Source organism: Exophiala bonariae, assembly GCF_035927105.1.
Source record: "Exophiala bonariae strain CCFEE 5792 chromosome Unknown scaffold_37, whole genome shotgun sequence".
NCBI classification, from domain to species: domain Eukaryota; kingdom Fungi; phylum Ascomycota; class Eurotiomycetes; order Chaetothyriales; family Herpotrichiellaceae; genus Exophiala; species Exophiala bonariae.
In genome coordinates this window covers 12881-39520 of record NW_027042512.1, presented here as the reverse complement: position 1 = coordinate 39520, position 26640 = coordinate 12881, and the positions used below count along the sequence as shown (strand labels likewise).

Genomic DNA, 26640 nt, shown 5'->3' with positions numbered 1-26640 from the left:
TGTCACGCTTGTTTTGAGAGCCAAGTACCTTAAGAGAAGCTTGCATCAAGCTTGGATCGAATCTGCTTGATGTGAAGTCCAATGGGTTTCTGAAATGTGGTGACACAGTGACATTCGCGCTGACTCCGGTGAATTCCGGCAGAACGATCAATTTTCAGCTGTTGACAGCACGAGAGACACGAAAACCATCCGTGCATACGGAATCAAGCTTCTCAGCTATATTCATATGAGAGCCTTGAGCAGAAGTATTTTGACATGGCCTAGAGCTCCTTGTGAAAGAGTAAGCTCAAGCTGGCATGTGTCATCGAGCTCTTGTCTAAATTGCGGGTGGTCCGGGGGTTTGATGACCCCCTAAAAACTGCACGACGTAACAGCGCATTCTGCGTCTCTTAAGTTGCTGCCTCGTGTTCATACACGAGTATTTGACCTGGGTACAATAACAATCTGATTGACACTGATCGTGCCATGCAATACTTGTGACGCATTACTGGTTGACCCTTTCTCTTGCGTGGTCCAATCTGATGAGGTCAGGAGTCTAAACGAGTGCACAAACCCTTCTCATCTCAACTCACTCATTGTGCCCTCCGAATAGGGGTTACTGTACTTACTGGGCTGAGGCATTTGAAGCCGTATCTTTTTTGGCCTCTGATTTAAAATTTCTATAAAGCTGTACCCAGTAGATACAGAGTAACTACATAGGTAAGGAAGAGGTGGGGTCGTATCCAGCACATTGTTTCTTGGGCATTGGGGCCCGCGAAATGCTAGAGAATGCCCGAGCCCGAGGTCCCCCATATGCACTGAGTCTTGTCTCATGCATCTTCTCTCCACATGTTCCCCAAAAACATGCAGCCTTCCCAACCCCACACTCCCCCAAAAGTGGATGGTTGCCGCTGAACGTATCCATACTGACCAACTACCTGATGTATGCCCTCTATTATTCAAGTCAGGGGAAGGTCGGTCTCCGACCCAGAAGCCTGAGCGTTCGTTGAGAGTCATCAAAACACTTTGGTGCCTCGAAACAACTACCAACATTCGTCATGGACCCTGCTAAGTTTGGAATCTCAACGATACCTCTCAATCACACCTATTATGGCCCAGTGACGCCGGAAGAACTCGCGGGAAAGAACAGTGGGAAGGTTGCTGTTATCACGGGGGCTAGCCGAGGTATTTGAGCTGTAGTTGATGACTGATTCGAGCAAAAACCCCTGATTTGTGAACCTTGCTTTGGTTCGATTTTAGGGATAGGCAAAGCGATCGCAACAAACCTTGCCAACTCTGGTGCACATGTCGCAATCCTAGACTTGAGCTCACAGGATCAGTCAGAGACCAAGGCGGCTTGTGAGCGTTTCAATGTCAAAGCGCATGCATATGCATGCGATGTCACCAACGAGGCTGAAGTGCAAGACACATTCTCCAAAATCCAACAAGATTTAGGACCAGTCGAGTGAGACACCAAAACAAAAACATGGTTTGATCCACCGCTAACCCATGGCAGTATTCTCGTGAACAATGCGGGCAAGTTTATGGGCAGGCCCATGTCCATGGCAACATTCAGCACTTTCTGGAAGACAGTTGAAGTGAACTTCAAAAGCGTAATGAGTACCATACCCAATATGGAAAGCATCATATTGACACATTTCAGACGATGCTTTGCAGTTTCCAAGTGTTGCCGATGATGCGAGAGCGTAAATCCGGGTGTATCATCAACATTGCATCAAGGTCTGCTACCGTCGATACACCGCTTGGCCTAGGATACAACGATGCGAAGGCAGCTGTGGTCCGCGCGACGTCTAATATGCAGCTAGAGCTCGACGATGATGGGTTAGGGGAACAAATCCATACTTATGCTCTCCACCCAGGCGGTGTCATGACTGCCATGGGAGCCGGTAAATTCCTACCATGCCAGAATAAAATCAGACTCAAAGAAGCTGAACTGATATGTTGAAACAGCCGCCCATGATCCAGACGTCATCGCCAAATATCCTGAGATCAAAGCAGCGAGGAAAGAGATCGAGAAATTATTCAAAGATGGCCCCGAGCTATGTGGCGCGACCTGTGCCTATCTTGCCTCAGGGCGTGCCAAGTCTCTTAGAGGAATGTACTTCGACTGTCGACAGGATATCGAAAGGGTGTGTGGTGCAGGTCGAAGCACTCTTCAAGCAAATAATCTATATACTTTAAAGATGGAGTTTCTGCAAGGCTATCACAACGAGCCTTGATGTGCCAAAGATAAACGTTGAAAGACTTCTGATCGAATGACATCATTCTGACCAGAATGGATCCGAGCCTTGACGTCATTGGAGTACTTAGGTACTGTCTCGAGTACCTCCTGCTACATTCACTATATCTAAGCTGACGGCGTAGCTGTGGGTGTAGTGTTGTGAGAAGTCCGGAAGTGCAACCTCGGGTTCTGTGAGGAGCTTGATCGAATACTGGCAACATCGCGTCACTTGGCTACGAGGAACCGCTCACGGGTACAGTAACCTGGACAGTTGGACCTGACGTATCACATATCCAAGGAGTGTAGATCAGATCTTGGCTGTATCTCCAAGAATTTCAAGCTTTACGCCGACTCCAATTTAGTGATATGAACTGCGGCTTAAATGAAGGATTCCCGGCTCTCAATAGTAAGCCGAGCTCTGTCTCTCAATAACTTGTGACCTCAGTCGGCAGCAGCGACAATTATGGCGGACAACAGCACCAAATCAGAGGTTAACCGACATCCAAGAGATGTTGAAGACATCGCAGATGCAATGCATCAGGTGCACGGCGAAAAGGACGCCGCCGCCGTGCATGACGAACTAGTTCGATCGAAAGCAGGGGGCTACATACCCCTTACGTCGGAGGAAAAGCATCAATCACGTGCATTGAACCTGAAGTTCGACATCTTCGTCCTTCCCTTCTGTGTCCTCATCTACTTGTTGAACGGTCTGGATCGTTCAAATCTAGGAAACGCTCAGATCGGTGGCTTCACAAAAGATCTTGGGATCCCTGCAGACACAATAAACACTGCTACCTCGTTGTTCTTTTGTACTGTTGGTTGCACAACTTTTCCTAAGAATACTACTCTATCCGCAGGATGCTTTACCGAAATTGCGCTGACTTCCAATGATTGCCTCTAGTTCGTCCCTTTGCAGCCTATTTCTACTGCAATTGGTAAACGTGTCGGGCAGGCGAGATGGCTATCGATCATCAGCCTTGGTTGGGGCATCATGACCCTTTCCCATGCATTTGTCAAAACCAAAGGCCAAGTAATTGCCGTGCGATTACTGATCGGAGTCTTCGAAGCTGGGTTCTATCCAACATGTGAGCCGCCCGCCACTTCTTTGCTAACTGAACAAAACATCACGGATTGACGCAATAACAGGCGTCTCATACCTGGCTACCTTCTACCCTCGATTTGACCTGGCTTACCGGATTGCACTGTTTTATGGATCATACGCGGTTGCTGGTGCATTCGGTGGTCTCATTGCCTGGGGTGTCTTTCACATTAATGGATCACTCTACAGCTGGCAATATCTCTTCATCATCGAGGGCGCGATCACTCTTCTGATTGCGGTCATCACGCCATTCTGGCTTGTCGCTGAGCCAAAGAAGGCATGGTTCTTGAAGGAACATGAAAGAGCTTATGCGGAAAGACGCATGGTCATGGATGCTTCTGCCAATCTGGATTCTACTTACAAGATGACTAAACGAGATCTTGTTGAGGGAGCGCTTGATTGGAAGTTGTGGTGCGTCCTACCGTGGAATGTACTAGCTAGTATTGCCCCGCAGGGCTTCACGATCTTCTTTCCGATCGTTGTGAAGGTACGAAGATTATTAGCTGTTGGCTGCTTGCTGGAGAACCTGCGAATAACTAACTCGACCAGGGTCTGGGATATTCCGGTGCCAAAGCCAAGTATGTACACTGCAGCTCTGCTCCAACTCCACTTAGAATACATGCTAAACACTCAAGCAGTCTGATGACAGTACCCCCTTACGTTGTTGGAACAGTGGTCTTACTTGTCGTTGCCGCCTCGTCAGATCACTTCCACGAAAGAACAATACATATCCTCAGTGGCATCACAGTGGTTATAATTGGTCTGATCCTGGTGATTGTTCTGCCGCTAGAAAACACTCACGCTCGGTACGGAGGATTGGTCATCTTACTTGCCGGGACATTCGTGGCTGCTCCAATCACTGTTGCATGGCTAGCAGGAAATACGCCAGAACCTGGTAAGAGGACCCTTGTTCTTGGTATCAACGGCTGGGGGAATCTTGGTGGTATTATTGGGAGTGAACTTTACAAACCCAAATACGGGCCTGACTACCACTTCCCACTGAAGGTCACTGTGGGTTTGATCGGTGTTGCGTGGCTGGGCTACGCAGCCTATCACTTCGAATTGCGCTTTGCCAACAATCTCAAGGCACGTAAAATAGCTCAGATGACGCACGAGGAAATCGAAGAAGAGAGCCGAAGTGATAAACGATATGCGGACCGGAAATATACATTTGTGTATTCGCTATAGGAACACTTATGTTGAAGAAACGTTGGAAATTTGAATCTTGATATCAGATTCCCGACAGGGTTGTCAGGGCTGACTAGCTATTCAATCCTGCTACACGCTCAGAACGAGCTTGTGGGCAAGGAACACTCGACTTTATCGGACGTATGTCACGAAGATAAAAGCGATGAGTTGGATAATCCGAGTTCATCTTTGCTCCTTTCGAAGGATGTCCATTGACTCAAACTGCGCAAATGGTCAGACAGGACAAAGGCAATACGCTCCTCAGAATTGATATTTGTACACGACATATCCGTACTTGTCACTCCAAAGGACTCAATCCACCAGTGGGAGAAGTATGTCGTGGTTTCAGGGGTCGATTAGAGCATCGCCAGGGGAAAGAAATGCAAGCGCTAGTTTCGGCGATCTACATCACTCTTCGTGGTAGATGGCAACAAAGGATTTTACCAGACCTTTAGGGGAAGGTAGTATATGCCGCTCGCATGAGAAGCTATAACTAATCGATTCGGCGTCCTAATTAACATGCATAATTGTCGATAAGCAGAAGGATAAACTGCTCATATCCTTCGACCGCCAGCGTAAGTGCCAATCATTGCATCTCGTCACATCGAGATCAACGATGCAAAGAGTTGGGTCAAGAGAAATCTTGGGTGGACGTATCAAATCCTGGGAGGTTTCACTATGGATTCTAGAAGGATCTTACAGAAGTACTACAATTGGTTATTAAAACTACCTTATCTGAGCATCGATGCATACCACGAATCTGGCCAAGACTTAGAACAGACAGTATTGCGTTACATTGGAGCGTAGCGGCCATTAATAGCCTTGGTGCAAAAACATCATTCCCATCTTGTCCAGTCCACCGCTCTTTTATCCTACCGTGGAAATCGCCAACTGAGCTTTCGCCCCGTTGTCGACTGCTATTCTATGCGACTAGTCTAGTTCAGATTCGGACCAAACTGCACATTACCCCTCGAAGCACTTGAGACGCGATGGTAAGTGCAGCACTTCCGCATCCACTGCAAAAATTTGCACAAGGTTTTGTAAACAAGACGTCAACAGATAGGGTTTTTGCATAATTATTATCTCGGTTTTTCGAATAGTTTCAATCTGGTACCATGAGAACCTCAATTGGATGAATACCCTTCTTGATTGGATCTGGCGGGAGTACATATTTCCATATCTGAATGCAACTTTTATCACACCTTGCCAAGTCTCGCCCAACATGATTCCACTGGTGACTGATCTGTGCAGAATAACCAAGCTTTGACAAGATGGCCTATACGAGGGATAAGCTCCGTGGCTCACGCCTTCGACAAGGTTAATTGCAAAGAGTGGGGGTTTGGTATCACTAATTGGTTGACAGGGATGGGAGACGGAGTACAGGCACAAAAATGGCGAAACGTCAATTGTCAAATTGATCAGTAATGGTGCAATGGTCTACCTACCCCCACGAGGCCAAAGTGATCACTCCTAGACTCTGGCAAGCATCTACAATACAGCCTCCTGATTGGGTAGGAACGAACTGCTCTCGAGCTTCGTTTGCGTCCGCGATTACTGAAAATTATGGTCGTCGTTCCTCTGATAGAAAGCTCGCAGATCCGGTGGAATCAATCCTGAAACTAGCTTGTACCATTACGAAGACAGATCTTCTGCAGTGTTAGCTAAATGATCGAACTAGTACATCGTGGTACCAACCGGCGAATGCCTCAGCAAATGAGGCCATGAACGGCTAAAAAGATCAATCTGATCCACAACCACTTGAGCTTCGTCAACTGGCATCAGGTGGCATCAACAAAGTCGTGCAACCTCACAGGACTGAGGGGTTACATCGTTCGCTGGATAAGTCGATGCCAGTCTGTCTATCAAACATGTGCTACAGTACCAGATATCGGTATTTAAACAGGTTGTGTGTTCTTTGGTCTCCGGGTCGTGATCTCTGCCTCCATATCAGAGACCATCAACCAACTTTGCAGTTGAATTGAGTAACGTCAGGATGGGTAAGTGCTCGTATGCCACACAAGATGAAATCAACACTACTGATCACCTCTACGCAGCCGTTCATGGTAGTGACAACGTCCTCGGCGAGGTCATCGCTACTCGCCCGTCGCTCACTGTGGATGAGAAGACAGGAAGACTTTCAATAAGCCTGCCACATGATACAGAAGCACAGGCAAAGGGCACCAACTCCCACACCTCGACTTCATCGGATGACTATGACTACGAGAATTATCCACCCCCAACTGAGGAAGAATTGAAAACACTTAGGAAGGTCGCTGCCAATATGCCGTTGGTATCGTTCGCACTTTGCATTGTCGAATTCGCAGAGCGTGCGTCATACTATGGAGCCAAGGCAGTCTTCTCTAACTTTATACAATTTCCCTTGCCCGAAGGTACGCTCCTTGATTTTTGATATGAACCATCCTGCTGATGACAGAACAGGTGGTAATGGAGCCGGTGCGCCCCCTAGGCATACTCAGAAAACTGCCGGTGCCCTTGGTATGGGTCTTCAAGCTGGTTCAGGACTGACTCTGCTCTTCTTGTTTTTGTCTTATGTCATTCCAATCTTTGGGGGTTGGTGGGCAGATGTTTACGTCGGAAGATACTACGCAATCGTTGTTGGTGTGTTGATCTGTGGTGTTGCCCATATCGTACAGATCGTTGGTGCGATACCCTCAGTATTGCAAAAGGGTAAATCGCACGCTGCTCTTCCATTCATCATCGGCTTGTTACTTCTGGCACTCGGCGCAGGAGTAAGTATTCTCTTCGTGGAAGTGATATCCTCGGCGTCTACCCGGATCGCTGACTGTAACCTTCTAGATATTCAAACCTAACATCGCGCCCACTGTGCTTGACCAGAACCGCCATCAGAAACCCTACATCAAAACGCTGAAATCTGGCGAGAGAGTTATCGTGGATCCGGAAACGACAGCTTCACGGACCATGCTCATCTTCTACGGATTTGTCAACGTCGGTGCTTTCTTTATGCTTGCCACAACATATTCGGAGAAACTGATTGGTTTCTGGTTGGCTTTTCTTGAGTCAGGAATCATATACTTTTCATTACCTATCCTTCTGGCACTCATCTATAAGAGGACCTACCGCACCCCAGCTTCGGGTGCCTCGGAACTAACACAAGCGCTCCAAATCATCGGAACTGCTCTCAAACAAAACAATTTTCGTATCTGGAAGCAAGGTTTCTGGGATTCTGTCAAGCCTGAGGCACTTTCTTCCAAGGGTATACAGGTCTCATGGAGTGACAAGAACGTCGAAGATGTGCGAAGAACCGTTGGTAAGTCGCTGTCAGCATCAAGTCCCACAGTGGTGATATGCACTTAGATGATTCATTCTGACCTCTTACTAAAGCTGCCACCGAGGTGTTTTTCTATTTCCCCGTCTGATACCTAAACGATGGTGGAGTCGGCTCCGTAGCCAATAACCAAGGCGCGAGCATGACTACCAATGGGGCTCCCAATGACCTGTTGGGAAATTTTAACCCATTGACAATCATTGTCACCGTTCCGTTCTTAACATACGTGTTTTACCCTACCCTGGCTCGATACAACATCAAGTTTGGTCGCATCAACCGCATTACATTTGGTTTCTTTCTGGCAACTGTTTCTGGCGTGATTGGTGCCATTGTCCAGTGGAAAGTATACAAGACCTCGCCTTGCGGATACTACGCCTCCACGTGCGATGGTGTCAGCCACTTGAGCATCTGGTTACAAGTCCCTAATGTTGTCCTCGGAGCAGTGTCTGAGTGCTTCTGTCAAGTCACAGCATATGAGATTGCATATGCTCGATCGCCACCGAGTATGAGAGGTCTAGTGATGGCCATCTTCCTTTTCATGAATGCGTTGTCGAGTGCTCTCGGAGAGATACTTATCCCGGTCACTAAAGATCCCCATCTGATCTGGATGTGGGCAGGTCCTGCCATTGTCCTTGCGGTGCAGACAGTTGTCTTCTGGTTTCGCTTTCACCATCTCAATGATGATGAATACATGCTATCTGAGATTGCTACTGAATATCGTGGCCCAGTTGAGTTGGAGAAAAGGACTGAGACCGTCAAGAAATGAGTTACTGGCTTCATGAAAACTTGTTCCATGCTATCCTGATATGTCACAGATCTTCCGCTTTCAGACATAGGCACAGTGGACGCAGGGGTGGAATCAGCAAAGTGGCAGGGTTGAGGAAGCGGTAGATGACTAGTATTCACGCCTTCGGCCTGAAACAGCACTGTGTCTCTCGCAGAAACCACAATACGATGAATATTATGCTTCAGAGTTGTGGCGCTCCATTCCTACGGTATGTCAGGTCAATTAATCAAACCCCAAGATTGGGAGACCATGACAAACAGCCTGTCCATTGTACAGCTCATCTTCCCGCGCACTTTCGATTCCCATCCACAAGTGCGGCTACGTGTACCAATATCGATAGTACACGTTACCGATAGTTTGCCGACTCCAGCCTGGGGCCCCCGCAACTTGGTGACAAAGACAAATTTCTGGAGACCCCAGATATTTGCTACACAACGGAGCCAGTATGTGTGTGGACTTGAAGCGATGTGGAGCCTCGGCCGCAAAGCATTCGAGTTGTCGGTAGAGGAGAGGGCAGCTGCTAGCCTTGATATCAGGCGCAAATTGGGACTGGTCCATGGCTTAAAAGTTTCCTTGTTGGAAGGAATTGGAGATCTCGTCCTGGCGATCGAATCTCCACTCATTCGGTCGGCCACGACTTCGAACCAGAACTGCAGTAATCCTCAGGCTGGCAAATGTGCGGCAATACACGGCAACTACCCGCAGCGACAGAGTCCTCGAGTTGATGCACCAGACTTGGCGACCATATCACAACGAACAGCTTTTTGAAACAAAGGAAAAGAGCGTGTCGATCATGCGGAGTACACTGGGTATTGGCACTCATTACATATAAGATGATACGTATTGTCCTGGTACATAAGTCTAACTTCATCAATGGATCTTTGCTAAATCTTCATATGCGCTACCCTTTCTACCTCGATCAAAATGCAACATAGAGCAACGACCACAGAAGTGCTCGACACGATCTCACTGGAGAAACAAACGGACATTCATGTCGAGGAAGCATTGACACGCAAGTCCAAGGAAACTTCCGACGAAGATGAGTTCGACTTAGAATTCACTCGCGAGGATTGGCGTAAGATCAAACGACGGATTGATCGACGGCTGATTGTGACATGTGGATTCATGTACACGATTAGTGTGATGGACAGGAACAATGTTGGAGCCGCAGCCATAGCTGGTCTAACCACGGAGCTTCAGTTGACTGTCGGCTATAGATATGTCAGTCCATAGCCGTCTGACAGTGTGAATATTATGGACAGGAGCTCACATTTTTAGCAGTCGGTGGTGGTGTTAGCTTTCTTTGCTACATACTGCGTTTTCCAGGCACCTGCGACCATTCTATGCCGAAAGATTGGACCACGATTCTTCCTTGCTGGAACCACGTTCGCTTTTGGCGTTGTTATGGTAAGTACGTCCTGTGCCGGTGTTGCTCTAGGCTTCACGAGTCGATGTTGACATCTTCAGATTGGATTTGGCTTTCCACAGACATGGACTGCGCTTCTGGGCCTCCGATTGCTACTGGGAGTGCTTGAAGCAGGCTTTTTCCCTGGTAGGTGACAATCAATTTTCCTCAATGTCGAACCTGACAAGTACTCTCGTCAGCTTGCGTGTACTTGATCTCGACGTGGTATTCGAGATATGATATGCATAAGAGGTACTCCTTTTTCTATCTGATTGGCTCTCTTGCATCTGGGTTTGCCGGCATCCTGGCATACGGTCTCATGCAGATGGTAAAGAACATCCCAGAGCCACTTTCTAGAAGCGCTCACTGATGAACACCGAATAGAACGGTATAGCCGGACTCTCAGGCTGGAGATGGATTTTCATCATTGAAGGCATATTTACCTGTGTCGTTGGAATTGTGGGGTATTTTCTCCTCATAGACTTCCCAGACCGATCTTTGAAGAAATCCTGGCGCTTCCTGAGCGAACGAGAGCTGAAATTTGTGATTCGCCAGCTGTCGAAAGACCGAGACGATGTTGAGCCGGAGCCATGGAACTTCAAGAGATGGGCATCCTCTGGCCTCGATCCCAAGGTTTGGGGTTTTGCAATGATCTTCTTTGGCGTCGTCACTAACGCCACCGGGATTGGGTTCTTTCTTCCCATCATTCTACGACAAAGTATGGGCTTTTCGGTTGCAGCAGCCCAGTGTCTGGTAGCTCCACCTTTTGGCTTTGCTGGAATAATGATGCTGGCAACCTCATGGGTTGGCGACAAATACCGCATCAGAGGACCCATCGTGGCTTTCAATGCTACACTATGTCTCATAGGCCTTCCAATTATGGTATGTCCAGTACAATAACGATAACTGTGTGAACTGACAATTTACCAGGGGTTCGCAAGTACTGCAGGTACTCGATATTTTGGGGTTTTTTTGACAACGGCTGGAACCCATGCGAATCTACCTGCTATGATGGTATATCAGGTAGGCTAAAACTTGGTGCTGGCTTTCAGCTGTCTTTACTGATAATATTTCACAAGGCTAACAATATTCGGGGCCAATGGAAACGAGCATTTTGCTCCGCAATGATGGTCAGCTTTGGTGGCATTGGTGGGGTGACTGGTTCTTTGATTTTTCGATCACAAGACGCTCCAGGATATCGCCCAGGGTTTTATGGACTGATATCTTGCAACTTAATGATCCTAGTTGTTGTGGCATTCTTGTCGGTGCACTTTAAGCTCTCGAATCGAAGGTCAGAAGAGGGCAAATTGACAATCGAAGGTCTTGCAGGGTTCAGATACACAGTATAGCCCGTTTGAATAGACTCAGGGTCATTGACATAGGAAGGCAATATATACTATGCACCTGACCAGCTTACATGCCGAGTCGAACATCTACTTTACTGAGAGGCAGGAGGCTCCATGAAAACCTCGCTGTCGGTATGCTCTGAGATACTTTGGGGATGGCAGCCTTATAACTCACCTCTTCGTTAGAACAAGTGGTCAATTGGGTGATTCAAATCCAGTGTTATGGTTTGACAACTCCACCTATCATCTGACTCACTGAATGAACCGCAAGCTACCAAGGCTCTTGTTCGCCATGGAAATTCCAAAATCTACCTCCATGGCTTCCCTTCGTAGCTACGTCGAACAACCTCACCATACCATCAATAGACTCATCAAGGCTGTCCGGGGCATCTTCAATGCCAAAATGTTTCGCGCCAAAAGTACCCATATCTGTCGGAACCCAGCTGTGGTTTATTTTCAGCAATTATATAACGCAGCAGAGAGGTTTGATAAGTACCCAGGAGTGACCACGAAAGCAACCAATTTATCTTCTTCTTCGTTGATTCTCTTCGTGAACCAGTGCACGGCAGCTTTAGATGGACCATACGCAGCATTTGGGATCGGTGGCTGCTTCCTGATGCATCATATTTAGTGATTGAACGTGCTTTATGCTCACTCTCTGACATCCAACGCCTCTCTCGTTGGGGAATGTTGCCGGAAATAATGAGTTAAAGGGGGTTTCATGCTTACTAGATAAATATTAGCTGTCTGTAACTTGACTTCACGGCATAATGTGATGGCATGCAGCTTCAGAAAAACTGGTGGTACTTACCTCGATACTTCCAGCCACTGAACCTACAGTGGCCCATCTCGGGGCTTTGGATCTCAGCAGTAGGGGCAGCACAGCTTGATACAGGCGCACAACACCATAAACATTGGGCTCAAAAGTGGCTTTGACATCAATAATGCTTATCTCAGAGACTTTTCCAAATGATGAAGCAACACCAGCATTAGCGATGACAAGGTCGATATACTTTATTCCTTCCTTCTCGAGTTCCTTTACCGCATTCGCGGAGTCATGCTCACTTGTACCATCAACTTTGACGACAATGAGTTGACTATCCGAATGCTTTGGAAGCTTGGTAAGGTCTTTTGAGGAGATATGTTCGGGGTTGCGATTGGCTGCAACAACAATATAATTTGGTCTCACCAGATATCGCTCAAGCAGGGCTTTGCCGATCCCTCTATTGGCACCACTGATCAAGACCACAGTTGAAGACATAGCTGAAGCGATAGTAGTACAAGACCGGCCTCTCGTAAAGATATGTGGAATGAAATTCTGATACAGCACTGACCTTAACTTATATGGCCCATTTTCCTCAATTCAGACCTGGCGAATTATAATAGTTGGTAAGCTGAACTTATCATACATACGATTTGCAATCAGTGTGTAGCGGCGAGGTCCACCATACTTAGTAATGTTTTATCAACAACGGCTACTCTTCTGACACTGCATGAAAATGCGGGTGGGAGCGTCAGAAGGGTTGGAGTTTATCTACTGATAAGGCTCGGTCCAATCCATTGTATTTAGTACCCCATAGACGATCATATCCCATTGATGTGGATCTATAGATACGTGTGGGTCAAATCTGCGGCTCTTGCTCATCAGAGTGGTATTTGGCGCTATTGACAAGTGTACCGGCCGAATAAAAGTGTACGCACCGCGATCAATGTAGCTCTCAAGGAATCCGGCGAGCTTAACTACCATGCTGTCAGGCTCTCTGCGTGGACCGTGACCTTATCCGGCAGTGGCCTCACACCTCTAGTTACTTTTTATGCATCAAGTCCTACTATCCAATCAATTGTTTCCTTTGGCGAGGTGACATTTGGAATGTGATCAGCGTAGATGCTAGTCACATCCACTTTCCTCCCACTCTCTTTCTCGATCATGTCGATTCCTGCTTTCTGCACACTTGCTGGGATACATAAATCTTGCTCGCAAAGAAGGTAAGAGCATGGAACGTCCGTGAAACGAGCATATGTCAGGGGATTGACAAAGCTGACTGCCGAATGCATAGGAAATGTCTTCACGATTGCTGTTCCCTCCTCCAAATCCCCGAGCGAAAAACAGATTCGAGCTGTTGATTCCGGGTTGTCGTGCACCATCCATCCACTGTCCTAGTGTACTTGTCAATGAATACTCAATTGCATGGGGCAGGGTCACTGACGAGGACTTTCATTTCCACTTTGTGCTCATCCGGCACATCAGCTAGAACATCTCTAGCACTACCACCGAGACCTGGGACTAAGCACGTCAGATAAGCAAGGCGAACCAATCCACCAGATTTCCCTTGCTTCTGCCTTTCCTCCTTGCTTAGCCCCTTTCCAGATTGGGAGACTGGAACTCCTCCATACGAATGGCCGATGACAATAACATCCTTGCCTTCGTCTGATAGTCGCTCTATTTCCTTGCTAATATGTTCTGCGTCATCATACATAGTTGGAGGATTGCCGGGGCGACCCTCACGAGGCTTGAGACCTACACTCGGAAGATGCACACCTCCTATCTCGCGGCCTCTCTGGCGAACAGCATCGAATATAGGATTATAGAGTTCTGGGACGGCGAAGGAACCAGGTACTAGAACTATTGTTGGTTTTGTCATCTTGTCTGAATTGGCCGAGGGTTTTTAGTTCGTAGATGTAAAGACGTGCTGTTGGATCGAGTAAATTGGGCGACTGATTGACAAGGAACGGCGAAGGTTGGTGAAGATGGTAATGGAATTGGTTCCTGAGATTCTGTTCTCCCAACCAGGCCTCCATTGCTTTCATTTATGTACACGTTTCGTGTCGCCCGTCGTAAAGCGGAGGATCCAAACATGTACAGTCAGAAACAAGTAAAGGCTAGTCTGTAGTGGCTGGACGCTGTCGCCTCGACTGGAACCCCGAGCGAGCAAACGTGGGGAAGGAAGGGGTCTTGGTATTACTGATTCACTGGTCTGGATTACGACGTGTGACGGTTGTACTCCAATTTTCTGACAGTCAGAAATAAATAGTCCAAACAAACCCGGGCAGACTCTTAGAGCTTATTGGATATAATATGCTGAGTTGAGGAGTTAGCATTTTCGGCCTATCTCTGGCAAAGCTGTCCAATGCCAGGCTGAAACATTAGATCCCGACCAATAGCAACATGTTTCGATTGTCACTCAGGCGCACTGAGCCCTCAAAAGCAACCCGATTGTCAGAGAAATAAATGTCCCCATTTGATTTGGAAGCTCTTGACCATGGTCCATCCCTCCGCATCCCAACTCAGCGACCCTGGGGTGATAAGGAAGCTCTCTCCGATGAAGATGTCCGAGAATAATTCGTCCTCGTCAAACCCGTCGCAACTCAATCGTATGACATTATCTCTCATTTTTGGAAATGGGAAACGATCAATCCATGGAATATGAAGAACTGTCATCTGCAGCTTGGTTGGGCGAAGTGATGGTGGAACTTTTGCGGTGCAAGGCGGCGAGAGAATAGGGATTTGTATTCCACAGCGTAATCCTAGGATCAGTCCATTTGTGAAGAGAGCGGCAAAAACTGAGGAACTGCGCATCGGAGCATGGCAATATCCGAGATCTGAACCATCACAAGAGTTGGCCGTAGATTGGGAAGAACGAGCCGGGGACTCAATAACTGTACAGCTGCTGCTTTCGAGCGTCGATTCGCCGCTTGTTGAAGTCTCTTCTCGCCTCTCATCGAGAGTTATCGAATACAGTGTTGCATTACGCTGCCGCGGAACTGTTGGCGCGACACTGTCATTCCTGGATTCTGCAAGTCGCTTCCCTGCGAACCCAGCCATTTAGCCATCATGTGATGGATCATCTCGTGCTGCTTACATACTTCTTGCGCGTTGAGCTAATCTGTCTTGAATTTGTTTTCTCTTCCTGGGATCTTGGACGTGATACCAAGAATCCGATTCAATCTGTAGGTATCCGGACATTGTGACAACAGAATCTAAAAGATGGCTAGTCTCTGACATTGCTTCGTCACAAAGACTTTAGAAGTGAGGAAGATTTCAGCAGGCATGCACTGGAGGCACTTGGTATATTTTAAGTCTGGTCATTTATCTGGAACCCATGCGAGACTCGAAATTTAGTGGGTTGCACTAACTTCTGACAGTGCATTTATTACCCGGGGCTTAAGTTACGGGGACCCCCTGTGCATCGGTGAAGGACTTGATATGTCAGCACAATTTATTGTGATTCTTGTGTACTAAACAAGCATAGTAGCTTCGCAGAATTAAGGCAGGACCTCTTCCAAAAAGCCCTCATCAATTTAAATGTCAACTCCCCAATACTAGTGTACTGTCATCCGAGAAACCCATTCTTACTCATACCACGGCTCTAAGGTTGATGTCTATATACATATAATGTAGTTGCATGAAGAGATGTGCGATCCTACCAGTGAATTTAGAATGAAAGTTCTCGAACACATGCGTAGTATATCGGTAATCTTTCTCCCTCAAGATTTCGACATACATACACGAGGTTCATTTTGTTTTCATGCGTTGACAGTCGTCCTCAATATTGGATGACTTCATATTGGTTGTGTAAGTACTTAATATTAACCTGAGACGAGTATTGCGTTCAGACCTTGAACCAGAGACAATATCTGGCTTCTCTGTCCTAAGCATCAAAATCACATGCAAAGGCTTGCGCCTGAAAAACTTCAGCTTCTGTCTGGAAGGTCATGATTTTCTTCTGCATCGTGCCAACCGTTTCTTTGCCGAGCTGCAGCCTCAATATGTTTTGAGGTGCTCCGGTCTCATCATTCTTCATGGAAGTTGGCTCAAGAACCTCTTTCACAAGGGCACGTGCCGATCTCTCTGGATCGAGAGCCTGCTCTCCATGCATTGCAGCGAACATCTCGTACAAAGTCTCAGCGATAGTGCCCCTGTACGTCGCAGGGAGATCCACATTCAAGCTCGACATCTTTGAGGGCTCGAGAAATGAAGTCCGCATGCCACCAGGTTCAGCAATAATCATCCTAATGTTGAATGGGGAGATTTCACCAGCGATTGCTTCCGAGAATCCTTCAAGAGCCCATTTGCTCGCCGAATATGCCGATATGACCGGAAGAGGTTGCCAGAAGACATTAGAGGATATATTCACAATGACACCACCTTTGCCGGAAGTCCGCATTCCCGGAACGACAGCCTGCATCAATCTTACAGCTCCGAAGAAGTTTGTCTCAAATTGCTGCCTCAAAGCCTCGAGCGGAGTGACCTCAAAGACCCCACCAGCGGCATAGCCGGCGTTGTTTACCAGGACATCGATGGCTCCATGCTTCGATACAATTTTGGCAAGCTGGATCTCGACATCTGGTGCAGACACGTCGAGCGTCTCCCACACTGCCTTATCATGGTTGATAATTTCGTTGACCGCTTCGGGCGAAGACGAAGGATTTCTGGAGGTAGCAATGACTTTCTCACCTGGACGTGTGAGTACTGCACGCGCCAGAGATAGGCCCAAGCCACTAGAGCATCCAGTGATGAGCCACTGCATCTTGTCGGCGAAAATATATATGACTGTTGATCCTTGATCTGGTGCCGGCCTTGGAGTTCTCCTTGTCTCACGGGTATGAAATGCAGAGCGGCGGGGACTTATATACCACCGTAAGTCGTTGGAAGTAATTCATTCGGGTCAGCAGAATGAAGCGCAAGCATTTGAGACAATACACGTTTAAGGAAATTGTGTGCGAAGACGACGTAGTTTTGTGGCACGATGTATACGGACATGGGGTATCAATTGGACCTAATATCATTGATGGGGTAATTGTGGACGAGCTCGTTCTCGAATTGCCGCTTTGGGGTGAGCGAGGCTGTCGAAAGCAACGGACTCGGAGGAACACAAGGCTGAAGGTCCACACATCGCTAGTCTGATCATCTCGAAATCATTGATGTTCAGCTCAGAAACACTGGCGCCTTCAGAGTGCAGCTAGGAAACAAAATTCACCTTGTCCTCCCTGAACTGAACATTGAAGACTCGTCCTTCCATATATGGACGGGTTATTGCCACTCCGTGCTTAGGTAGTGTTGAAGATTGGTCTAAAGATCCAGTGGACTAGTCTCTAGAAAGAAGCCTACTTCAGGAAAAGGGTCTTGCTCGAGGGTTCTTACGATCTCGAAGAAGGATGAAATGGCTCCAACACGGAATTGGTGGCTAAGTGCGATCGGAGACACGACTAAGTCCGAGAGCAATCCTCGTATCATTGGCCAGATCGCCAACTAATCGCTAGTTGCAGATGGGCACACATCGGTCATGGAGGTAATTGGCCACTCCTGGAAGGCAGTACGCAAGGCTCCAGTTCGTTGCCTCGCATGGAACGTCTTCAGTGACACCTCATACAGTTGATGGAGGATGCTTAAATACGATACATAGTTCACTTGGTTCGACGATTGCTCTCAGCAATTCATTATCTCTTATTTCCAGACATCTATATCAGGACCAGCCAGATGACGGCCACCACTAATCCTAACTTTGGTGGGGAAACCGAGGGTTTGGAAGTCGCTGCTGCATATGCCGATTCAATCAAAGGGAAAACTATTTTGATAACAGGCGTTAACCAAGGAGGAATAGGATATTCCACAGCAGAATCATTTGTAATTGTCGACTCATCCTCAAGGCTCAAGATCATACTAACAGCGCGAGATAGGCTTCTCAATTTCCAGCCCTGGTCATCATCGCTGGGCGTAACACGACCAAGGTTCAAGAGAGCATCGACGCACTTAAAACAAACTATCCTGGGGTCGCTTACCGTGCACTTCAGCTTGATCTTTCTACGCAGCGTGGCGCTCGAGCTGCCGCAAATGAAGTTCTTTCATGGTCAGATGTGCCAGCCATTGACATCGTAGTCAACAATGCAGGAATCATGAACATCCCAGAGCGGACTCTCAATGCAGACGGAATAGAGATCCAGTTCGCCACGAATCACATTGGCCATTTTGTCTTTACCAACAGCATTATGCCCAAGCTTCTCAAGGCTGCTGGGGGGAAGCCGAAGGGCGCCGTCAGGATTGTTAACGTAAGCTCCCTATCCGTCACCTTTGCGGGTATACGATGGAGCGATATGAACTTCGAGAAGGTCAACAAGGACCTTCCAGAGGAGGAGCAGCCCGCATACGGCGTACACGTCGCGTGGGGAAGCAAAGACCCGGAGAATCTCTCGTACCTCCCTCTTGAGGGGTACAATCAAAGCAAGGTTGCAAATGCGCTGTACAGTATTGGACTAAACAAGCGTCTTTACTCCAATCACGGAATCTTGAGCTTGGTAGTTCATCCAGGTGTCATTTTCACGGAGTTGAGTAGGTATGCTTCACCAGAAACAACCGCCGCAATCACAGGGATGTTGAAGAGTGGCACTTTCCCAATCAAGTCACTCGGAGCAGGAGCGGCCACGACTTTAGTTGCTGCAACGGACCCTAGTCTTACGGCTCCTGAAGCAAAGAATGGTAAGGAGAACTATGGTATCTTCTTGCTGGACTGCCAATTCGGCGACCAGATCCTCCCGAAGGCGGAATCAAATGAAGGAGCAGAGAGATTGTGGAAGGTGTCGGAGAAATTGGTCAATGAAAACTTTTCTTGGTAGTTAGTGGACAAAGTAAACGGCATACGCGCATAGCTGACTCATCGAAGCAGCATCATTCAGCCTCTATGGCCGAAAATCTAAACCTCTGATCTATCGAATTTTGATACATGGTGATGTATCTAATCTAATCTTATAGCTTGCCCTTTTCTAGGTCTCCCTCATAAGTCGTTGCTGTACTCTTCTCATTGCCAATCTCGGTGACAGTGATCTCGGGGGTGGAGCTCTCCACGGTCTCTGAGGCCGAAGATGCCCGTCTGCGCCTGATGAACGATCCCATTCTAGAACTGACTCGTGACAGAACCCGATAAACAACAAGGAATGGCTTGCCGATGAAGGTAGCCAGTTTCTCAAACCATGCATCTGGAACCAAGCGTACACACACCGCCCAAGGGAGTGACAAAAACGCCAGGACGATGCAGATTGCCCACTGGGTACCATCGATTCTAGTGATGGAGAATGCTTTTCCGCCAACGAAAACAATGGCGATCTGCGCTCCAACCATAATGCAGTTGATGACGATAAAGAACTTGTTGCGGTGTACACCTTCGAAGATATTGAACTTGTTATCGAGTCGTCGATTATTGAACTCGTTAAAGATTTGCATCCACACAAAAGTGTTGAATATAACGGTATTGAGCTCCAGCTCTCGAGATTCGTCGTATTTTAGTATTTTGGAGCCTGCAAAGTATAGAATAAGTGTGATCGTCAACTGAAAGATCGCCTGCCCGATTATCATCTTCCACATGTTGATTGTAATAAGTCGAGCTCCCTTTCTTTGAGGTTTCCGGTCAAGGATCTTAGGTGTTGGAGGGTCAGTAGCCAGGGCTAGAGCTGCAAACGTGTCCATGATCAAGTTGACCCAGAGGAGTTGCACGGCTGTAAGGACGGACTGCATTTTCGAGCTGGAGACAGCTGAAATGAATGCTAAAAGCACAGCAGTAATATTGACTGTGATTTGAAACTAGGAGAGTCAGCAATAAATATCAAGAGACCGAATACGACGAAATACGTACCTGGAGGAATTTCTGTACGGCATCATTAACGGCACGACCCCATTTGAGGGCAGTAACAATTGACGCAAAATTATCATCCATCAAAACGATTGAAGATGCTTCTTTGGCGACCTCGGTACCGGCAATACCCATAGAAAATCCCACGTCAGCAGCTTTCAATGCTGGTGCATCATTAGTCCCATCTCCAGTGGCAGCGACAGTTTCTCCCATAGCCTTGAGCTTGGAGACAAGCACTCGCTTATCCTCAGGGGATGATCTTGCGAGAACCTGAAGCCTTGGCAGGCAAGCTTCCATCTGTGCATCAGAGAGGACGCGGAAGTCGGGTCCTTCCATGATGATACCATCGGAGTAAATCCCGCATTCAGTTGCAATAGCCTGCGCAGTAGTGGCGTTGTCTCCCGTAACCATCCTGACGACAACACCTGCATGCTTTGCTAGCGCCACAGCTTCTGGAACACCGGGTCTGACAGGATCCTGAATACCGACAACGCCCAGGAAAGTGAGTTCGTTCAGAATGCCACCGAAGTCGAAGTCGTCTTCGACTCCAGTAGAGTGAGGAGGCCATTGCGGGAAATCTCGATACACGAGACCGATAGTACGCAGAGATTGTCTTGCGTAAGAATCGATAGTTGACTCCAGAGAACGTCGCGTTGATTGTGAAATTTTTGTTGTTTCTTTCTGCTGCGAATCCGCGATGGACGTGGAGCTCCTCAAAAGGATCTCGGACGCTCCTTTGACAAAGAATCGATAGTCCTCTTTGGGAAGTTTGATGACTGCGCCCATGCATTTTTTGCTGGAGTCGAACGGCATGAGCTGAACGACCGTGTTGTTTGCTCTCTCCTGCGACAAGTTTCCCATGCCTAGATGATCTTTGGCGAACTGTAGCAGCGCAGTCTCAGTTTTGGACCCAATGAATGTAGAGCCATCAGCACCATCCCCTTCAAAAGCGGTAGAGTTAATAGCAACTGATTGGATAATAAGTTGCTTGGTGGCGTTGGGCAAAGCCTGTGCAAAGTCGAGAGCACTTCGCGACTCACCATCTCTGGACTTGCCAAAGCTGGCGCTCCCGAAAGTTCCAGCAACGACGGTCATTTTGTTTGTTGTCAGAGTACCTGTCTTGTCGGAGCAGATGGTTGTTGCATTTCCCATAGTCTCACAAGCACGCAGAACTCGGACTAGGTTGTTTTCTTTTAGCAGTCGAGTAGTGGCAAATGCTAGAGCTAGGGTCACCGCTAGAGGCAAACCTTCAGGGACGGCTACCACAATGATAGTGATCGCAACGATGAGTATATCCATGAATGACGAAGCCTTCTCAGCACTTGTTCTGATATCCGATCCCAGGCCGGCAAGAAAGCGGAACAGAAGGATGAAGAAGAGTAAGCCAGCTGCGCTCGCACCGAGCTTGGCAATCGCAGTTGCCAATCCCTCAAGCTTCTTTTGTAAAGGAGTCGCTTCTGTCTCTGTGCGTACAGACATCATTATTTTTCCAAAGCTAGAGTTGACACCGACCGAAGTGCACAGATAGGTGCCGACACCCTCGAGAACCTTTGCTCCGGAGATGATAAAGGGGTCGAGCTCTTTGACACCGTGGTGGCCTTCGTCCAGTAGCCTCATGACCTCCATGCCACCAGTCTTCTTCAGTGCATCAGATTCTCCAGTAGCGGAGGATTCATCACACTTCAACCCATGGCCTTGAATGAAGAGACCATCAACAGGGACCAGATCTCCAGGCTCCAAGTGAAGCACATCCCCGACAAGGACTTCATGCACATTCATCATGAAAGACTTGCCGGATCGAACCACTTTAATCTCCCGGTCCTCCTTTCGAGTATTGAGTTTGACAAAGGCCTTCTCCTTTTGATAGTCATTCAAAGATCCGACTCCGACAACAATGATGATTGCCACACAGATTGCAAGGCCCTCGACCCAATCTACGGATGCCGGCGCTCCAGGTTCGTGCGTTGCACCGAAAGTCTCGTAGAGACCAAGGGCGAGAGATATTGCGGCTGCAGCCGTCAAAAGCAGCAGGACTTTGTCGTTGTATGCATTCCACATCAGTTTCCATAATGGAGTTGCCTTTTTGGCCGGAAGGATATTCTGAGCATAAACACGAATACGATCATTGAAAGCGTTCGTGTCCGAGCTTGTGGCAGGGGTGGACTGATTAGCACTGAGGCTTGGTGTCTGGATGAGTTCTGTAGAATTAGTACTTGCATCTTCGAAAGTAATGTGCCCATTTAACGATGTCTCATCGATACTGAGACCACTCTCGACATTTGTTCTAAGACCTCGCTCAATCCCACGTAGTCCTCCAAGGGCTACATAAGCAGAAAGTGACTTTGGACTTAGTAGTTTGTTAAGCTGCCCAGGGCTGAAAGCGAACGGATTATTTTGAACCTCAAAATCGGCCTCGGTTCCCGGATCTGGTCGAAGGGCACCCTCAAGGTCAACATCTGAAACGCTAGATGCCGAGCTCGCAAGGGCAGGTGTGACGACCGGGCTCAGGAACGGATTGCTCAAGGATGTATCTCGTGAATGCGGGCTTCTGGCTATCGTATCGTCCATTTGTGGGGTGAGAAAGCTGGGGTTCTTTGAGCTGGGAGAGCCAGAAGGAGCTGCCATTACGACAACACTAAGGCGATCGCTGAATCATGAAATTCGTTCTAGTACAGTGAGACACTCTCAATGGATTTTGGAATGGATACGGGGTTTGTGGTTCTGAGAAGCCAGCTAAGACTGAGACCCTAGCGGGCAGTATATACTCAGGAGTTGGAGGCAGTGCAAACCGCAACGTCTGTTGGTTCTGTATGCATGATTGGAGTCGGGCAAGCATGTATTGCGATTTCGCTCGCGATGCCGCATATCAGCGATACCCACATATTGCAGATGGCAAACTCGAGGCTTCGGCCGAAGAATTCAGACTTTGGGGAAGCACAGAGGACGACGGAGAGGACGTCCGTCAGATAGCTTGGCTAGGAGCTCGTGAGAGCTTGCGGTATGCCCACTTTCCCCCGAGATTTGAGCACTGATGGTAGTTCGTAACTTGGCAATGAGATCGGCATATGCTCCAAGCATACTGAATATTCTGCAAGTCGGTATCTCGATAATCGACATGTGCGGAGGTGGTATCGAGAAAGTAGCACAAGCATCCCAAGATCCCAACCACCGGAGGATGCCAAGACCGGTTCAATACCCGATGGCTGATTTCTGCCTTTAAAATCAACGCCAAGGGGCAAACCAAGACACCATCTAATGCACGAGCGGACGTTGGCCTGAAGTTTGCATTCTCGAGGAAATCTTGTTACGGTTCATGACATCCGGCTCCTTCGAATCGGACATGCCACCATGTCACTGTTACTAAGTAGTCCATCATTCTATGCTCCGTCAAGTTCATGCAGGGTTATCGTTCGATGGGGTGGCCAACTTTTCGAGAAGTTCTAGGTCGACTGACACCATGCTCACCCTAAAGATCTCCGCCTAGCTTACCACCCTACCTCCATTTCCCCGCACACTCGTTCACTCTTGCTCTCACTGCCTGGGGTCGATCGTGATGTCTAGTCCGTCTATATCATGACAGAGACCCGCTCGCTGGGCTGACACAGTCTTGACTTTTCGAACACCAGTTTGCCTAAGGACCTTCTATCCTCAACAGTCTCGACGGCAAGCGCAACGTCGCTCCCATCAGGATGGGTTTCAATCTTCATGCCAGCGGGACCTCCGATCCCAAGGAGGTCCGCAACTGGAAGATCCACATGATCGCAATCATCGCCTCAATGTCTGCTATTGCCAGTAAGTCAACCAGTCATGCAATGACGTGTCATGTACTGATTCCTGCAGTGGGCTATGATACATCTGTCATCGGAGGAACTTTGGCCCTGGACTCTTTCCGTCGTGACTTCAATACCGATCAGATATCTAGCAGGGCACGCGATACTTTGCAAGGCAATATCGTCTCCACGTTCCAGGCTGGCTGCTTTTTTGGATCTCTTCTGACATTCCCCTTGGCGGAGAAAATCGGTCGCAAGAAGGCCATCATGATCGCATCTATCGTGTTCTTGATTGGTGGTACTCTTATGACTGCCGCGAATGGACATCTCGCAATGCTCATTGCTGGAAGAGCCATCGCCGGTCTCGGAATTGGTAGTGTGAGCCTCGTTGTTCCGGTTTACATTTCCGAAACTTCGCCGCCATCAATCCGTGGCAGATTGGTAGGCATCTTCGAAATCGCCAGTCAAGGTGGCGGTATGTGTGGGTTTTGGATCAATTATGCCGTGGACAGAACAATCTCAGACTACGTGAAAACGCAGTGGATCGTTCCTCTTGGACTGCAACTTCTTCCCGGAGTTATGCTTTTCGTCGGTATGCTGTTCTGTCCGGAATCTCCACGGTGGCTCGCGAAGCAAGATAACTGGGAGGCTGCGGAAAAGGTCCTTTCTGATCTCCGTACCCTACCTGTCGATCATCCATATGTTCGCAATGAAATTGCAGACATTCGACTACAAATGGAAGAACGAAGTATCCACCACTTGGGGAAGAAGGAGTCTTTCCAAAAGCTCTTCGCGAAGGGCACGCGCAACCGGATCGGTATCGGTCTACTCTTGATGGCTTGCCAAAACTTAACAGGTGTCAATATCATAACCGTATGCCTCCTAACTTGTGTCTGTAGATGCAAAAAACTAACAATTATTAGTACTATTCTCCGCGCATTTTCGAAACTCTGGGCATCAAAGGCACATCTACGAAACTTTTCGCTACAGGCTTTTATGGCATCGCAAAGACTCTTGGCATGATTGTGTTTTCGTTCTTCCTCGTCGAAAAGGTTGGCCGACGCAAGGGTCTCATCTATGGTGCTTTCATTGGTTCTCTACCCATGTGGTATATCGGTGGCTACGTCTTCAAAGCTGACCCAGCAACTGCAGCTGCTGGCGGCGTCGTCACCCAGACTGGATGGGGCTACCTAGCCATGGTCTGCGTTTACCTCTATGGCTTCATCTACTGCGCTACGTGGCAGGGGATCACCTGGGTATATTGCAGTGAGATCTTCCCATTGGATATCCGTATGCTTTGTGTTGCGATCACCACTGCCGATCAATGGCTGTGGTCTTTTGTCATCTCAAGGACTACTCCATACATGATTACATCACTGGGATATGGCACCTACATGTTTTTCGGGTCTTTGATGGTGCTTATGGGTTTCTGGGCATTCTTTTTCGTCCCCGAGACCAAGGGTAAGGTGTCTCCACTTCCTAGTATCTTGATAGAACTAACTGAAAGTGACAGGTCTTTCTCTCGAAGATATGGATCAGCTTTTCATGACTTCGCTGCACCGTGCTACATGGAATCAGCTTCGAGGAAGAGGGCGCAAAAACAGAGATTCTGGCGCATCTCTGGATTCAGCTGTCAACGAGAAGGATCTTGGTCTTGTTCACATCGAACTGGGGGATAAGAATCAACGAGGAAAGGTTTCTCAAAAGTAAAACCACATGATGCTTGGAGTGCAAGTTGGACTACCAACGTGTCAAGACGTCCCCTGTCCCAGCATAAATGCGGAGTGGAGATTTCTTGAAACAGATTGATGATGAGGTTGCAGGCGTGTTGATTTTCATAGAATGGATAACTGCGTCATGGTTTTAGATTGCAAGCTTTCAGACAGATGAATTGCATAAAATGACTCCTGGCGCCCATTCAAAAACGTCTTGGGAGTATCACTCTTTGAACCCTTGAATTCCGCCTCCTGCAACCGAAGCTTCGAGACGAGGAAATCCGTGGAGGGCTCCATACGAGCCGACACTTCATGACTACATATTACTTGATGGTCGCGCCGGAGGATCTGTGCGGGGGTGACTGTCGCTCTCGGCGACCTGGGGATGATGGGGAGTGATGGGGGTCAAATAGCTTGAGTTTCACCTAATTTTGTATTATCGTGGTTCGAGAAGAAGTCCTTTGTTATGCGTGGAGATCCAATGGTCTCGCCAGAGGCGACTTACGGAAGTTGCCCGCGTCTAGCAGCTGCAAGTGCGGAGGATGGGACAATTCCCTACGGCTTGGGTTTTCTTGGAAGGGGGCAGTGCAACGCCCATCTTGATCGCGATTGGTAGCAGTGCTCGAGAACGGCATTTGCAAATCATCTAAGCACTTTTACACTTCGAGAATACAGAGCACCCGAGAACAATACAGGTCAAGGATGATTGGCCTTCCCGGCCTTGGCCGTTCTCTTGCTCACCATGTGTCAGTTAAGGTTGTTACAAAATTCTTGGGTGTCCGAGAAGATACCTTGTGCCGACATCATCTCTCCGTTCAGCAGCTGGGGCACGCTGGGGGATATTATCGTTGGCGTCTTCGATGGGATGATCTTAAAGCGCCAATGTGGCATCAGTCCACCTCCACGGTAGAATGCTCCAGTGCGGTCACATTTGCACAGTCTTCAAGTTGTCTCCCACCCGAATTTTGGCCAAAGTATCAAAATCATAGACACGAACCACCTCGGAGTGTGATTCAAGATGGACGAGCACGAGAATGTCCAGTCACCCTCAACACCGGCGACCAACACCTCCATAGCCAGTCCTGCACCTACAAACAACAAATCGGTTAATTCGCAGTCACCACAGTTTGCTGCACAGAATGCAACTGTGAATAGACGGTCGCGAAAGAATTCGGTGCAGA

General features: G+C 48.1%; 10 protein-coding genes across 10 annotated transcripts; 6 read left to right on the top strand and 4 right to left on the bottom strand.

Moving 5' to 3' along the window:
- Window positions 1–1037: 1037 nt before the first annotated feature.
- Window positions 1038–2219, top strand: LTR84_009223 (uncharacterized protein; the record flags this gene model as incomplete). The annotated part of the gene is made up of 5 exons (XM_064852764.1): window positions 1038–1164; window positions 1240–1444; window positions 1496–1592; window positions 1643–1886; window positions 1951–2219. The coding sequence occupies 5 exons, from the start codon at window positions 1038–1040 to the stop codon at window positions 2217–2219; spliced, it is 942 nt and encodes a 313-aa protein (XP_064700989.1).
- Window positions 2220–2684: 465 nt separating this feature from the next.
- Window positions 2685–4508, top strand: LTR84_009222 (uncharacterized protein; the record flags this gene model as incomplete). Its single annotated transcript, XM_064852763.1, has 5 exons — window positions 2685–3035; window positions 3123–3306; window positions 3368–3807; window positions 3870–3898; window positions 3959–4508. 5 exons carry the CDS (start codon window positions 2685–2687, stop codon window positions 4506–4508), a joined length of 1554 nt encoding a protein of 517 aa, XP_064700988.1.
- A 1993-nt stretch (window positions 4509–6501) lies between these two features.
- Window positions 6502–8581, top strand: LTR84_009221 (uncharacterized protein; the record flags this gene model as incomplete). Its single annotated transcript, XM_064852762.1, has 5 exons — window positions 6502–6505; window positions 6563–6898; window positions 6948–7258; window positions 7326–7797; window positions 7926–8581. The coding sequence occupies 5 exons, from the start codon at window positions 6502–6504 to the stop codon at window positions 8579–8581; spliced, it is 1779 nt and encodes a 592-aa protein (XP_064700987.1).
- A 945-nt stretch (window positions 8582–9526) lies between these two features.
- LTR84_009220 (uncharacterized protein) lies at window positions 9527–11039 on the top strand (the record flags this gene model as incomplete). The annotated part of the gene is made up of 6 exons (XM_064852761.1): window positions 9527–9823; window positions 9884–10009; window positions 10070–10154; window positions 10208–10335; window positions 10392–10889; window positions 10938–11039. 6 exons carry the CDS (start codon window positions 9527–9529, stop codon window positions 11037–11039), a joined length of 1236 nt encoding a protein of 411 aa, XP_064700986.1.
- Window positions 11040–12078: 1039 nt separating this feature from the next.
- Window positions 12079–12614, bottom strand: LTR84_009219 (uncharacterized protein; the record flags this gene model as incomplete). Its single annotated transcript, XM_064852760.1, has 2 exons — window positions 12079–12081; window positions 12165–12614. 2 exons carry the CDS (start codon window positions 12612–12614, stop codon window positions 12079–12081), a joined length of 453 nt encoding a protein of 150 aa, XP_064700985.1.
- Window positions 12615–13165: 551 nt separating this feature from the next.
- Window positions 13166–13995, bottom strand: LTR84_009218 (uncharacterized protein; the record flags this gene model as incomplete). Its single annotated transcript, XM_064852759.1, has 2 exons — window positions 13166–13510; window positions 13561–13995. 2 exons carry the CDS (start codon window positions 13993–13995, stop codon window positions 13166–13168), a joined length of 780 nt encoding a protein of 259 aa, XP_064700984.1.
- A 2007-nt stretch (window positions 13996–16002) lies between these two features.
- LTR84_009217 (uncharacterized protein) lies at window positions 16003–16881 on the bottom strand (the record flags this gene model as incomplete). Its single annotated transcript, XM_064852758.1, has 1 exon — window positions 16003–16881. One exon carries the CDS (start codon window positions 16879–16881, stop codon window positions 16003–16005), a length of 879 nt encoding a protein of 292 aa, XP_064700983.1.
- Window positions 16882–17831: 950 nt separating this feature from the next.
- LTR84_009216 (uncharacterized protein) lies at window positions 17832–18964 on the top strand (the record flags this gene model as incomplete). Its single annotated transcript, XM_064852757.1, has 2 exons — window positions 17832–17978; window positions 18032–18964. The coding sequence occupies 2 exons, from the start codon at window positions 17832–17834 to the stop codon at window positions 18962–18964; spliced, it is 1080 nt and encodes a 359-aa protein (XP_064700982.1).
- A 130-nt stretch (window positions 18965–19094) lies between these two features.
- Window positions 19095–22599, bottom strand: LTR84_009215 (uncharacterized protein; the record flags this gene model as incomplete). Its single annotated transcript, XM_064852756.1, has 2 exons — window positions 19095–19925; window positions 19978–22599. The coding sequence occupies 2 exons, from the start codon at window positions 22597–22599 to the stop codon at window positions 19095–19097; spliced, it is 3453 nt and encodes a 1150-aa protein (XP_064700981.1).
- A 209-nt stretch (window positions 22600–22808) lies between these two features.
- Window positions 22809–25454, top strand: LTR84_009214 (uncharacterized protein; the record flags this gene model as incomplete). Its single annotated transcript, XM_064852755.1, has 5 exons — window positions 22809–22972; window positions 23630–23766; window positions 23815–24617; window positions 24668–25205; window positions 25258–25454. 5 exons carry the CDS (start codon window positions 22809–22811, stop codon window positions 25452–25454), a joined length of 1839 nt encoding a protein of 612 aa, XP_064700980.1.
- Between the last annotated feature and the right edge of the window lie 1186 nt (window positions 25455–26640).